The sequence below is a fragment of the Amblyomma maculatum genome, chromosome 1 (assembly GCF_055883805.1).
Source record: "Amblyomma maculatum isolate TAMU_Amacu chromosome 1, ASM5588380v1, whole genome shotgun sequence".
Lineage (NCBI taxonomy): Eukaryota > Metazoa > Arthropoda > Arachnida > Ixodida > Ixodidae > Amblyomma > Amblyomma maculatum.
In genome coordinates this window covers 159015519-159030248 of record NC_139344.1, presented here as the reverse complement: position 1 = coordinate 159030248, position 14730 = coordinate 159015519, and the positions used below count along the sequence as shown (strand labels likewise).

The 14730-nt window shown below is 44.9% G+C and overlaps 1 protein-coding gene across 1 annotated transcript in view; it reads right to left on the bottom strand.

Moving 5' to 3' along the window:
• Positions 1-1147: 1147 nt before the first annotated feature.
• LOC146204734 (nose resistant to fluoxetine protein 6-like) overlaps positions 1148-14730 on the bottom strand; it is a 58536-nt gene continuing 44953 nt past the window's right edge. The window contains exons 6-15 of the mRNA XM_084586542.1: positions 13918-14088; positions 13358-13451; positions 13174-13266; positions 12275-12443; positions 11943-12022; positions 11428-11550; positions 10441-10561; positions 7357-7543; positions 4913-5058; positions 1148-2410 (exon numbers count right to left, since the gene is read on the bottom strand). Of these exons, the coding sequence (XP_084442668.1) occupies positions 2138-2410; positions 4913-5058; positions 7357-7543; positions 10441-10561; positions 11428-11550; positions 11943-12022; positions 12275-12443; positions 13174-13266; positions 13358-13451; positions 13918-14088 (1457 nt within the window). The 3' untranslated portion in view covers positions 1148-2137. The remainder of the gene's footprint in view (positions 2411-4912; positions 5059-7356; positions 7544-10440; positions 10562-11427; positions 11551-11942; positions 12023-12274; positions 12444-13173; positions 13267-13357; positions 13452-13917; positions 14089-14730) is intronic.

The window sequence follows — 14730 nt, the reverse complement described above, 5'->3', positions numbered from 1 at the left end:
TGTCGTTCTCCGGGAAATCATGGTCGTTGCACTTTCCTCATATCGTTGCACTGAATGTTTAAAGTTTTTGTAAACTTTGTGTACTTGTAGTTTGTACACTTTGTACACTTTGTTGTTTTGTATTTTAGCAATTCGAGTCAGTATATCGCAAATGGTGAAACTTTTCTATGACATCATCATTTAAAAACCTACCACGAATATATACTTTTCACCTTTCACTCCTCGAGTCCTCGTACTCACTCGATCACGATAAAATTGATTTTCTCAACCCTATACAAATTCGCTGCTTCCTTTACTGGCCTTGCTGATCCTCTGCCTTTGAAAGAGTTTTCAGATTCTGCTATTTACTGCTGACATGTTCTTACCGTGCACTTCTTCGGGCTTTCATAGTATCTCATACGCTTCTGATTTTTACCATATATTTGTGCATTTTTATGTCCTCCTGCCATATCCACATGTGAGGCTGACGTTTGTAAAATAAATAAATAACCGTAATTTTGCGCAAGAAGGTAGCTTAATATTTTATTTATAAGTAAGTCAAGTGCAATGTAAGCGGGAACGTACGTATTGCGGCGAGAACACAGATGCGTGAAATCGATTATAGCGCCCTTCTCTGCCTGCAGTAGGTCATCTTGTTCGTCCTAACTTCCAGCGTGTTTAAGGATATTGGATATAAGAAATAGTACAGCGGAAATGCATGCGTGGTTCACGAGGATTAAGTTTGCCTAGCCATGTATGTTATTTCCACAGTGACAGCACGCTAATCAAGGGGATGCACAAAAGAAATGAATAAAGGAGCTCGCACAGCGCACACGTACCTTCCACATATCACCTATCACCGCCAGCCTTTTAGCTGTTTTCTCTCAATTCGCCTTGTTGGAAGCTTTCAGCCCGGTTTCAGCGCTATACTAGTGTGCTGCACACTGTCTAGCAGTGTACACGCCTCATATTGGAAGGTTTGAACCTTCATATTGGGCGCTTCATATTGAAACCACTCCCCATAGAAGGTAGCTCAGCAGGCACCCCTGCAAGCCTATTTGGTGAATGCATGCGACAAAGAAGGCTCGACCACATGATGACATTTACATATTTATTTACAAACAACATGTGACTTCCAAAGAACAACAGCAGATGTGTGTGTCCTGAGCTAAAATGTCCACAGTGACAGTTATACATTATTTTTTCACGAGGTGAACAAGACAGTGCATCGATGCAACGCGGAATGCACCTCACCTTATTTTTTATTTTTCCTGATACATTAAAGTGACGTGCGTTCCTTCTTTATTTTTTGCTCGGGGAATGCACTGCCTATAGAGGTTTTCGCTCACGGTGTCACTAGAAATGTGCTGTCAGCTTAGCCTACGAATAATGATATCAGTATGTCAATTGCAATAGATGCGGCAGTCGAATATAGTCAGTCGTTTCTAAGTAAACGAGTTTAAAACCACGTGGTCCAGGTAACGACAGTAAGGAAATGAACATGGGCTACACCACGGTGATTCACTTCAGCGAAGACACAAAGCAAGCAATGTACACGGACCATGGCGGCGCTGGCTGTCCGGCTTTCATTTATTTTGTTTCAGCTCAGTGGTAAAACCACCACGGGCAAGAATACCCGGGCAAAGAATCTCCTCTGCTGTTCTCTTCCACGATCTGATGCTATATATCGCCACCGCTCGAGTATACTGCAGCGTAGCGCCTCGTTAGTGCTTATTCATCTTTGATCGGGGCTCTTTTACATTATGGGCACAATTAATGCTCAGGTGTAATGTCAGGTGTAAGTTGACAACAAACTAACGACTCAGAATGGCTTTCGGAACAAACAACTCATGCGCTCGATGTAGAGCTCATGTAGCAAATGAGCCAACGTCCAACCACGTTCAAGACTTCGCAGGGTTGTCATTGTAGAAAAAAAAAAGGAAATATTCTGAAAGAGTGATGTCGGGGGATGATGACATAAGAGCAATGTCGTCACATATGACGAATGCTTCGTGTACTAGCATATACAAGCTGAAACCTTTTGATGCGCAAGCCTAGCTCACAGGCGCTGCCGATTACTTTTAATGGGCAATCCGTAGAGCGTAAAGCCCGCAGCCCGCCCGCCGCGGCCTAAATGTGGGTGTTCCCAGCGAAGCACTCAGAGCCTGGAAGAACTGTTCCGCTCGCCCCCTGCTGATCGCTTGTAGTCGTCTGGGTAGTGGTGGCCATTAATGACAAAGTCGACGGGTGGCGACTCGGGCGCATACGCCGAGTTGGACAAGCCGTTCCCTGAGCGGCCCTGCTTCTTGGGTGGGCCGGTTAAGGGCCTCAGGATGATCTTTTCCAGGTTCAGCATGGGCACCTCGAACAGCAGCGTGGCGATGAAGGCAGCCGCGTATGAGAAGACCAGATCCGACACCACGTTGTTAGCCTGAGCGTAGCCAGTATCAGTATCAAAGATCAGAGAGCAGCAATGAGAGGACTATGTTTTTCTCTGCTTATTATACCCGCAAATTACATTTTGCTTGGTGATCTGCAGTTTACTATACGGCACAGTACGTATTCAACTTTGGGATAGAAGTGGCTGCGCCACTGTACGAGCAGAATAATTATCTCTCCGAAGCTTTCTGCCCGGCCATGGGCGGAACTAATGAAAGCGCCAAACGGCGCCAACCAGTTATGAGGTATGCGATTTTAGCAATAGGCACACACTATCTGTCATTTATAAATCGAGACAAGAATATGAACTCGGGCGCAAACTATAAAGAATAATAATTGGTTTGCAGGAAAGGAGAGGCGCAATATCTGTCACACTTATTTCTGTGCCCGCCTCCTGAATTGCGTCGTAAGGCGAAGGGAGGAAGGTAGGAGCGAAAGTGGAAAGAAGGAAATAGGACCCGATTGGGGGGCTACTGAGTAATTTCGACCACCTGGGGATCTTTAACGTGCACTGACATCGCACAGCACACGGAAGCCTCTCGGCCGTGTGCCGCCGGCGGTCGTGTTCGAAGCCGGGTACTCCGGCACAGGCGGCGGCGCAAACTCGAGAGCTGAATGAAATGCACTTTAGAAGCTTCTAGAACATTAAGACCGTTGGAGGATGGTTTAACAGGGCGGTATACGATTGCGTAACAGATATTTTAGCTTCAGTTGCGTTGCGCGACGCTCGAGTTCCCTCTCACCAATAACGTTGCCTTGAGCACCATAGCTCGTCTGTGTTCCAGAGCAGCCAGGCGCAGAAGCGTTTTGGCAAGCTGCTAAGTTAAGTGGATGAGGCACCGCCAGCACCGCCGCCGGTGCCCCTGTCAAAACAAGCAAGCCGCGTCATTACTGGTGCGCAGCATTTTGGTGATCTGCCAAGATGTGTGCTGCGGACGGTGCCATCTACGGCGGCGCAGAACTGAACAACCAGGAAAGAGCTAACGCTGTAAAAGACATGGACAGTTAGCTTAGTCGCCGAATTCGTCTGCAGGGCAGAAGATAGCAACATCGTGACTTCATGAGAGTTTCACTAGCGCGCCGCGCAGCGGAACTAGCATACAGTATCAGCTGGTGCCCCGTTTTCTCGCAGTCAGTCGCAGCGCAACATTTAAAAATTCATCATGAACGGTCAGAACGATGCCAAGTGTAATTTTTATTAGAAGGAGTGTGTTTTGAAACACCTGATTACGGGAAGAACTCTGAACCGAAATGCATGTTATGAAAACCCTATATCACTCTGTCCGCGGACCGAAAATACCGTACCGAGAATTCAGGAATCGAAAAGTATTTCCACTAAAGGGCCAAATTCGCAAAGTGTTAAACCATACAGTACGCCATTCAGCAGAACAGACAACTGGGCAAGTTGATGAATGTTTAGCGTAATGAACAGCGCAGAAACAACCAGGAAAAGAAAAGAAACTGACACGAAGGGCCGAAGAACTTCTTTCTGAAAAATGCAACTTGCTAGTTCCTTGCCCATGACAGATTTCTTACAATCGTGATTATAAGCGATAATAACGCCATAATAAGCATGGGCGAACGTCTCACCAAAGTGTTCTAGCACAGTTGTTCTCAACGCACTAATATTAGAGTTCAATAACGTTTTCTTCCTCCTCCTCGACGCTTTTCGAACATTAGAAAGGTCCATCACTGACAGGTGATCAAGCTTCGTGTTCTCGAACTATCAGGATTATTGAAGTCACCAGTGCGAAGCAGCCTTTCCCACAAACGCCTTTCAGAACTTAGCTCGCGTTTGCCGGTGGTGGCCATCAATTTTAACGGGGCGAAGTTCAGCAGCGGCATATTAGCAAACCATACAAAAAAGAGTTAATAATATCAATTTGGTAAAGCTTTTTTTGGCGTCGGTATACAACTGCCATTACGGACTCCAACTCCACACAAATAGCAGTTCCCCAGCGTTACTTACTGAAGTTTTGACACTTCTGTCGATTCCTGACGAAACTCACCAAACTCTTTGTCCAACGGGTCCGGAACTAGGGACTCCACTCCTGTAAAGGGTGCTGCTGGGCTTGCACTCTAACTTTTTTTTTCTTTTCTTTAGAAGTTTTCACCGTCAAACTCTTCTGACGTAAGTTCGCTTCGCAATCAAGTGGCGGCTTCCTCGTTGGCTATCGAGATTCAATCATCGTGTCCTGAACGGTATAGAAATTGGGCCTTAACGTGAAGCTTAGTTACGAGCCACTGATTTCCTTGTTCCGCGCTGGACATGTGTCGGCATGCAGTAACGACCAAGCAGAAACGAACGCTTACCATCTCACGTGGCGGCCGCTTTTCGATGGAGGCGAAAAACAAGGCGCCCGTGTGCTGTGTAGTGTTAGCGAACGTTAAGTAACCCCAGTTCGTCGAAACTTCTGTAGCCCTCCATTACAGCGTCTTTCATAACCTGAGTCGCTTTCGGACGTTAAACCCCATGAACCTAAGCCATACTTACCATCTCAGGAAAGTGCCTGAGGTAGAAGCGCTCCCTGAGGTTTCCCTGCTTGTACCACATGACCAGGGGATGCAGAAGATAGGTCATGAAAGTCAGCCTGCTCAGCGGGATCAGTGCCTTCCACTTGAGAAACTGGCCGATCCAGCCTGCGCCAAAAATGCATGAGGACATCGCACGCTTTCTTTGTTTGAGATTTGTAGCATAACTGACTTCCAGTAGTACTCCCAGCCCAGCCTAGCCAGCGACGGGTATTAAGGCCATGCGCTGGTCACCTGAACTGCACTTAATCTGTATCCCATATATTGGACCAATCTACAACGAGACCGCAAGTGGTGCTAATTTATTAGCTAGATGGCAGCAGGAAACGGGTACGCTCAAAATTTTCGGCCCCATCATGCAGGAATGCTGACGCCATTGACAGCTTTTTCCACAGGTCACGAAACTTGCGCTAAAGTTCAGTTTAACCGGTCGCTAAGAAAGGCACCTCTTTCGGTTACGGGGCAGCCGCCGCCAAGCTAGTTGAGCCCGCGGCAGAACCCTACCACATAGAGCGATTGCTAGCCTTTGAACAAAGCCTTTTAGGAAACGTAGCGCAAAGAAGACTAGGACAAAAAAGAAGGAAACACACACGAGCGCTTACTCACAACTGATTTTTTATTAGAAAAGCTAACAGAATATATAGGGTACAAAAAATTATCAAATACATGTGATAAAGGGGTAAAGTTGACAAAAATTGACAAAATATTTTACCCCTTTATCACATGTATTTGATAATTTTTGTACCCTATATATTCTGTTAGCTTTCCTAATAAAAAATCAGTTGTGAGTAAGCGCTCGTGTGTGTTTCCTTCTTTTTTGTCCTTGTCTTCTTTGCGCTACGTTTCCTAAAATGCGAATGCACCAACTCGCCCAATTTAGCATTCATGTGCAGTTCCTTTGAACAAAGCTAACCACAGTATTAAATACATTATTTAGCTAACGAAGCTTGTTTATTATTTATTTATTATTTTATTTTTTATTTTTTTGCGAATAAACAGGCGCAATCGAGGCACAAGTTATACGCTCTCGTGAAGCTTTTGCGCCTGTTTTACGGAGGGAAAAAATGACATATGATCACTGAAACATGTCTAGTGCATGGGAATTTTGAATGAATTAGCTGCTATATGATGAACACTATGTTTACTGCGAAAACATTCATGGACCATTAGCGTAGGCGCGCGGGGTTCATGGCACGGGCAGCACGAGCATGGTGTTTGGCGAAAACATAGTGGTTATATGAGTATGACTATGCGTAATGTATGGATGCGAGAGTTGGACTGTGAAAAAGGCTGACCGCCGAAGAATTGACGCGTTTGAATTGTGGTGCTGGCGAAGACTCTTGAGAGTTCCTTGGACTGCCAGAAGATCAAATCAGTCGATATTGTCGACCATAAACCCTGACTGCTCATTGGAGGGTCAAATTTTAAAGTTAAAGCTCAGCTACTTTGGTCATCTGATGAGAAGAGAGGAGTCGCTGGAGAAAGATTTTATGTTGGGAAAGGTTGAGGGTCGCCGGAGAAGGGGTAGGCAGCGAACGCGATGGTTAGATGGCATCCTCGAGGCACTGCAGATGAAGTTATGCGATGTTAGGAAGATAGTGAGAGACCGGAAAGCGTGGCGGGACATGGTCCATAGGGTCACGAAGAGTCGAACACGACTGAACGACTGAACTGAACTGATGCGTAATGTTTGTAGTACATACTTTACACCTTACAATATGAGCTGCCAACTTGGGTACCGTCATTTCAGATAGGAATCAAACCCAGTGGCATCCTCGGATTCCGAGGCCATGCCGATATGTTAAAGTTTGCTTAAAGCGGAGCTTCATATATCTGTGTCGCTCATACAAACTGCAGGTGGGTGTTGGGCCGGGTGACATGACCGGACTCTGATTGTTCGGTCGAATTTCCTATGAACGCCCGCCTCTGGCTTTGGTGCTATAATCAGCGTCCCACTGTTGGTAGCTCACTGCACTATAAGGGGTTGAGTATGTACAAATATTGCGCCTAATCATGACTCAGAGTCATTAGAACGTTTTCGCAGTCTCGCAGTCGCAATCTCGCAAAGTGTCTCTGCCGATATTTTTTTTTTTTTTTTAAGATACGTACCACACACTCTCAATATCAGCTACAGCTGTACCATCAATATTGCTGTATTCAGTTTTTCTCTTTGGTTCTCACATAGGTTCGCTACTCGGCAGAGAGTAGTACAGCTGTCGCCATTTTTGATTAGAGAGGGCTAAGTGTGCCTTGCGCAACCAAGTGGTAGCCTCTGCAAATCCATTCACGTCCCGCCGTGTAGGCCATCTGATTCCACCACGATAGCTTCCAAAGCACATAACTGGCCTATTCCCGGACCGTTCACGCTCTGTAGCTCCGCAGAACGCGCTGCACGGTTTCACGCACCTCCGAGGCCAAACTGCGTGGCGAACAGGATGTAGGCCACGGTTGCCGCCCAGGCTGTCCGGTGAGTGACGGCGAACACGTAGCCCACGATTCCTACTGTCTCGTAATGCTCGTGCCAGTCGCGGATGCCGTAGATCATCGCCAACTGAAGCGTAATGGCCGCCGCCCAGCCAAGAATTGCCAGCGCCTGCAAGAAACAGAAACAGGCTGCGACCACATTCGTTGCGAGCAAGGCTTTTATTTATTTATTTTTTTATTTGAACTAGCGGTAGAAGGACGTTGAAATTCGAGGCACGTGTTCATGAATCAAAATTGAACAGAACGCAGTGCTTCGATCGATGACTGCATTGGCGAGTGACCGAAGAGAAATATAGGTCCGGGAGTGCCCACGCGCAAGAGACAGAACAGATAGGTTTGCGTGCGCACAGCAGGTTCCCATGCTTCGAGATCTCCGGACATTTTTTCGTTTGGTTTTGCTATGCGCTGGCAGTTAACGGTTGCTGAGAACACGAACCAATCACTTAAAAAAATATTTTATACTATATGGTGCAATCACTGCCATCATTAGCCGAGTCGAGTTCATTGTAGGACGTGGGCTTCTCACAATGACCATCAGAGCGCTGGCCGCGGCCACATTGCTCAGGCAGACTTCCTAAGCCCTTCACTTCAGAATACTCACGTTGTTTTTCCCTCGAGCTTTTCTCAGGGTACCTCCTCCTTCCTTTGTGAAGTCTGGGACTCACCACAGCTCATATACGAAGACGTATTACAGCTCTTGCTCTTACCACAACAAAAGGTCCCGGGCCAAGCCAAGGGCGTAGATTAAGCAGAAAGATTAGATAAGGAATTCCTTACAGCCGAATGAAAATTTTGCGGACAGAAAGCAGATTTGCACCGAACTATGGGCCTGTCAGACTAATAGTGCCTTAGACACTATAGAACAGCAAACGTGGGAAGGATGGGAGGCAGCCCTTTCCAGCTGGGACCTCGAGGAACAGCAAGTCCTAGTGAAAAAATCCAGGGCGTGGCCGTAACGGAATCCCAGACTAAGGATCCAGTTAACCTTATCATAATTTCCCTTCCCTTTTTCTTATCATTAAAGCGTTTTCATCATCATCCTTATCACCATCATCGAGTAGGGGAGTGTTTTTGTTCTTCAAGCTTTAAAGGTTACTGCGAATTTGATCATGGAAATGACAGCTATCCTGCCAACACGTTCCTGATAACTGGCTGCCCTCTTATAAAGGTGCAATACGTTGTTTTACAACATACCATTGCTCTCCGTGTAGATGACCTGCTTTGCGCAAGAACTTTGTGCTGAAGGATAGCAGGAGGAGGTCATCAAGTTGACGCTAAGATATACAAGATATTTAACCCCAGTTGCAGCATTCATACAGAGCTTGCAAAGTACAACAGGCCCCCTTCGCGATAGATAGTGTTTTCTGCGGCACCTTCCTAACAGTGCATATTGATACCGAGTTTTGGGTCTTAAATTCTAATGATGTTTTTATCTTCTCATTGTTTCGCCTCTCCTCGGTCTATGGCTTCGGAGCAGGCGAAAACTATAATGCTTACTCGCTGGGTATTTGACGTCATAGGCTGAAGCCACCAATGATAGAGGGTGAAACGAATGAATCGTCTTCATTACACAGGAAATAAATCGCTGGACAATACGTTCCCTAACTCAAGTATGCGGCAACTGTCTCTTTTTTTCTTTTCGTTTTCTTTTTTTTTCATTTGCTGTGGCAGTACTTTCGCTCTTGACAGTCTGTAATGTTCTGCGCAATGAGTAGAAAACAATGAATGCCACATACTGTTCTCTAGTGTAAGGAGTGGTGCTTGCCAATCGCGTGACCGATCGCGACTAGGGAAATGCATGGGCCGGAAAGGTCATCGTGTGAAAATGCAGTTCTGGGCGCCGCATTTGGTCTTCTTTCTTTTTTTCCTGCATTTTTTTTTACTGCGTTATTATTAGTAGCCGCTTTAGTGGCGTCAGGAGTTAGATTTACCTAGCAAACGTTGAGTTTTGCTGACCGTTAGTGACCATTATGAGAGGACGGTACAGAAAAAAAAAAAAGCGTTTTAATGTAACACCGCTAACCTTTTAAATGAAAAAAAAAAAAGAAACAGGTTTTCATGTGCTTACGTTCCACCTCGGCGCTGAGGTGCGCTACTAATTGGGCACTGCACGAGCGCTGTCTGCAACTCGGCCGTGCTCTGTGTAGCAAAACGCTATCGATAGCTTTTGTTAGTTAGTTATATGAAGTTTAATGGCGCATAAGTAACGGCGGCTATCATACGCCAATACAACCATAGCTTTTGAGTCACCGCAGATGATCTGCCGCGTGCGTGTGTATGTGTTTGTTTTGTTTATTTTGTGGGTTTAACGTCCCAAAGCGACTCAGGCTATGAGAGGCGCCGTAGTGGAGGACTTCGGAAATTTATACCACCTGCGGTCTTTTAACGTGAACCGACATCGCACAGCACACGGACGCCTTGTTTTTCGCCTGCATCGAAAAAGCAGCCGCCGAGGCCGGGATTCGATCCCGCATCTTTGGGCACAGTAGTTGAGCGCCGTAACCACTGCGAGCGTGCGTGCGAGCGTGTGTGTGTGCGTGCGTGCGTGCGTGCGTGTGCGTGCGTGCCAGCAAAAACAGCCAGTTTAAGGACAGAAACACGCCGGTGGTTAACAATGCTTGCGTCTCGTCCCCTTTTGGCCACTTAGCGGCGGCAGAGTTTTGTTGCAAATACAACTTTACACCGCATCTGCGTTTCACTGCAGCTCTTTACATCCTGGGCAACTGTGTTATATGCGTGACACAGTTGAGCAAATAAAGTTTCCTTTTAACTCGTGCAGTGATGTGTCGTGTGCCGACCAGTGGAAGTCTGCAGTGTCAAGGCCTCTCATTCGTTTGTTCCGAACGTTTCACTTCAGTGGCTTTCCTAAGCAGAGAACACGTCTGTTCATTAAGGTGGTTCATATGCCGAAAGTTATATGCGATTGTGATCAAGGGCGCTATAGCCTCCTGAAGAATTCTAATGCTCAAGGACGACCAAAGTGCGCTCTCCCGCGCATGCACGTACCTTGCTGAAACGAATTTTCTGCTTTTTGAAGAAAAGCAGGCCAAGGAAGAGCCCAACTGCGTAAGGGCCGTAATGTGTGTACGGCCTCCAGTGGATATAAAAGGCCTCCTTCTTGATGAGACTGCAACAAAAAGAGAACAATCGTCGTTTTGTCTGTTATGATGACACCCTCCGCCCCCGGAGAACTTGCTTCTGGGAAAACAGCGCCGGCAAAACATTAACCAAGTTACAAACCATGAAGGACTGCAGGCGCGGAAAATGCAGAACACTATTATTCCCGGCGTGATTGGTGCTGATCTATCCATTTATTTCTGTCTTGTATCCTCGTGCGAAAATATCTCCTGACCCCAATATCCACTGAAATGTTTTTTTTTTCTTTGTTTTTCTTTTGTTTTTCAGAAAGAGAGCTTTCAGAAAAAGTACGGCACGCATTCGACGTTGCAAGCTACTGCTTCTTGAATATTCTTCAACGTTTATTCGAATGCTTTTTAAACATGTGCCGCTAACGGGAAAAAAATTTACCTCAGCCCTATTCGCACCTATTCTTCTCTCAGCGGCTTCTTGCACTTTCAAAGTAGGCGCCTCTACGCTGTATTCATCGAATAAAGCGCCACCTTACAAGTAATCATACCGTCTTTTTTTTTTACACATATTGTTTATATCGTGAGGCAGCTGCTTCCAATCAACGTGGACGTCATTGGCTGTGCATAGAGGCCGCGCTTCGTTTATGACGCCAGGATGTTCGTGACAACACAATATAATGAAACGGCGAATTTATTTACGACGTTAAAAAAGCCTCGGAGGGTTCCTTTAATGCATGTATTAATGTTGAATGCAAGCAGGCCTAGCTATCGTGTATCGGGATAACATGTCGGCACAACGTTTTAGCGCCTGAAAAGTAAATAATAAAAAAAGCACTATCATGATCTAAAAGCCCTCCTACAAAACAAATACGATCCCCAGAAAAACCAACGAAGTCGTACTTACTCAACATCAGGATGCAGAAATATCATGATGGCAGGGAAATTGTAATAAACTATGATGACTGCGGTTATTATGAAGGAAACTATGAGAAACATGAGGTTGATTAGGCTGCCCAGGAGGGGATGCCTGCGAAGAAAGAAAAAAAAAAAAGAAGAAATCAGACCATGAAAAACTATCCTTTCTTTCTCAATGTCCTCACTTAAAGCCACGAAAGCCTACTTTTATTTTGCTTTCTTGCTTCTGAAACATCTGCCTTATTCATGGCGTTTACGTTGCTCCAACGAACCAGAATTTTTGATAGATTTTAAGGGGAACTTTTCTCCGTTTCGTGAGCTGTAGTTTCCTCTAGAACAATGCGCACGATAAAACACGATTACCCAGCTGATTAAGCAGCTGTCTACATTGCGTTATATTGCCATTTGCTGAATCTAGTCAGTATGCTAACCGGTATTTTAGATTATCTGATAATAGCCGGCCTGTAGAGTGATTTTCACGGGCTACATGCGAAAGTTTCTTACTTGTACATTGGTAGAACGATTGCGAGGGCTAGAATGTAAAACTGCATGTCACATTGAAGATACCACGTTGTCTCCAAACACTGCAAAAAAAGAAAAGAAAAGAAGTGTAAAATTGTTGCAAGAATTTGTTCCTTTTTCAGTGTGTTCTATAAGGATAGAGCTGTTCCCGTGATTTCGCAAGAAATGTCGTTACAGTTAAGTACCGTTAGTTCAATAAAGTAGTGTTTTTTTTTTAGCTTTCGAACTTAGAACTTCGTCCACGTATCACCAATATTTTCAACTTCTTGCATGCCTAGGCTAGGCGATTTCAGTGTTGTGGGTGAGTCACTCACAATGGAGTCGTAGGTGGTAACGAAGTTCGCGAAGAAGAGCAGCGTCTGCCACCAGTTCTGTTCGCACTTATTGGCTTGCACGTCCACAATCTCGTGCCACACGGGTCCCCGGCCGAAAACCGGAAGCAGAATGATGAGAGCGAGCGTGAAGCCCAATGGAGGCACGATCCTAGAACACAGCAATTGCGCCGGAGCTTGTACAAGCTCACATTATGCACAACAAAAAGAAAGTTAAACACCTTGAGGCTATATATTTGCCTACCTGACCAGTGAACTGCGTTTTTTTGTTTGTTTCTTATATATATATATATATATATATATATATATATATATATATATATATATATATATATATATATATATATATATATATATATAGGGTTAGGATTCCGTTGTCATTAATTTGGCAACTTGCGTAAGATACTACTTTATTAATATGTATCAAGCCCTAAGTGTTACTAGTTAGGAGGCGTTTCTATATATCGGAACTCTATCTCAGTACCAGCCTAATATCGACTAAGGCTGTTGGACTGCTGTTACGTTCGTTTCAAGGCAGAGCTTACTTTTCTTGCTTTTCGAGTTGGCCAGTAAGAACGTCATTTTTATGCTTAATGCGGCCGTGCTCACACAACTTAGATTCCATTGGGACACTGCGTTTCTGGCCGACGCTCGATAAGTGGCAAGCGGTGACAATGAATGAGAAGAAACTATTCACGAAGCACAGCTGGGCATGGGAAGCCACACCGTTCTTCTGCCACCAGTAGCAGTTACATCGAATATGCTTCGAAGCGATATTTTTATTTTTTACACACTTCAGGGACCTGCCATGCGAAATAACTCGCAAGGTGGGAAGGGATGGGTGTTGGCATAAAGCCGCAAGTAAAAAAAGGGTCTAGTACCTGAGTATACGATGGAAAAAGTAGACGAATATGTTGAGGCGTCCCTTATTGTCAGCCATATGACGCAACGTTGAGTAGGCAAGGGTCACTCCACTGAAAAACAGTATATTAATCATCAGCATTAGCAAGCGTTGTCGGATATAGTTTATAGCTCTAATAGATTGCCCAGGGAAGTCATACGCACCCAAGCATAAAAAATGTATCCACAGCCAGCCAACCGTTCATCATTATTTGAAACTGCCAAGTGAAAGGGTCTTGGTGAATGTTCTCCAGAGCCACTGAAAGCAGACCGCGGTTATAAGGATCTCTTCGTGCATTCAAATAAAGGCAAAACAATAACCTTGGACATTTTAACGTTAGTTCCAGGATATCTTCCAAAGATATTAAAAACTTTTTGTTATCTTCTCGGTTACACTTGATCTGCAATGCATACAACATCTCAACCTTCTAGTAACCCTGGAGAAATTTGAGAAGCGGTAAAAATCACTCAGAACGACAAGTTTAAATTTTAATCACTTTCCGCATCCCTTGAGAAGAAGGTCCATGATCATGTTCTGAAGACTTTATTCACCAGTGTTACGAGCGCTTATGCCAAGAAATATCGGTACTCATCAGACCACTTGTATTCCAGGTTTGCCTGCTTGTGTGCTTTAGGAATATGTCATGCAGAACTGTCAGCTTTACGATGTCCTCCACATCACCGTATTTATTAATAGACCGATAAGTGAAGTGAATGGTAAGTACCGACTCGTTCGGGGTTCATGAATATGTAGGAGTGGCACAGCACGACCCAGCACATGCTCAGGAACTTGATTCCGTGGATGGCACCGAGCATGCCTTGGGAAGATTTGGTATTGAAGAGCTTCTGGGCGTTGTCGTAGAGCGAGAAGCACTTCATGACGTCAAAAAACAGATCTACAAAAAAAAAATCAAGTACAGCGGAGATATAATATTTGTACGTAACAGATAAAAAGCTAGAATCCACGGCCGAAATCCAGACACAACACTGTTCGGCGCGCGCCACGGTTTTGCGTTACGCTCTATGCACTTAACTTCAGCTAAATTTCTTAAGATTTAACCCAAATTTAATGTGATTTCACTTTAATGTACCTGCCTATCTTCTTGTCTACCGTTAATGCGAAGCTAGAAATCATAAGTACCAAATTATAATCACGAAAATGCAATATAATGTATTTGGCGTCACAGACTATGAATTCAGACCGTACTAACGCCTCAAAGTGAGCTCAGCATGCCTATTTTGTCAATCCGGTCAACTCCAGCGCATCGGAGGTCCATGAAAGATGAGCTAGGCTTGTAGGAAACAGCTGTGGTTCGCAAAAATAAAGCTGATGCATTGCCTTTCGCAATAACGTTGCACAATTAGCATTGTTCTCAACGCTCAATTAGTTGTATAATTTGGTATCACTACGTTCTAAAGTTCCTAGTAGCTCTAATTAGCCATGATGTTCATGAAATAAGTGCATGGTGTCAAGGTTATTGCTTAACGATGGAACTTTGAAGTAGCAGCTGAAAGTCGATGGTTACAAAGAGCTTTTT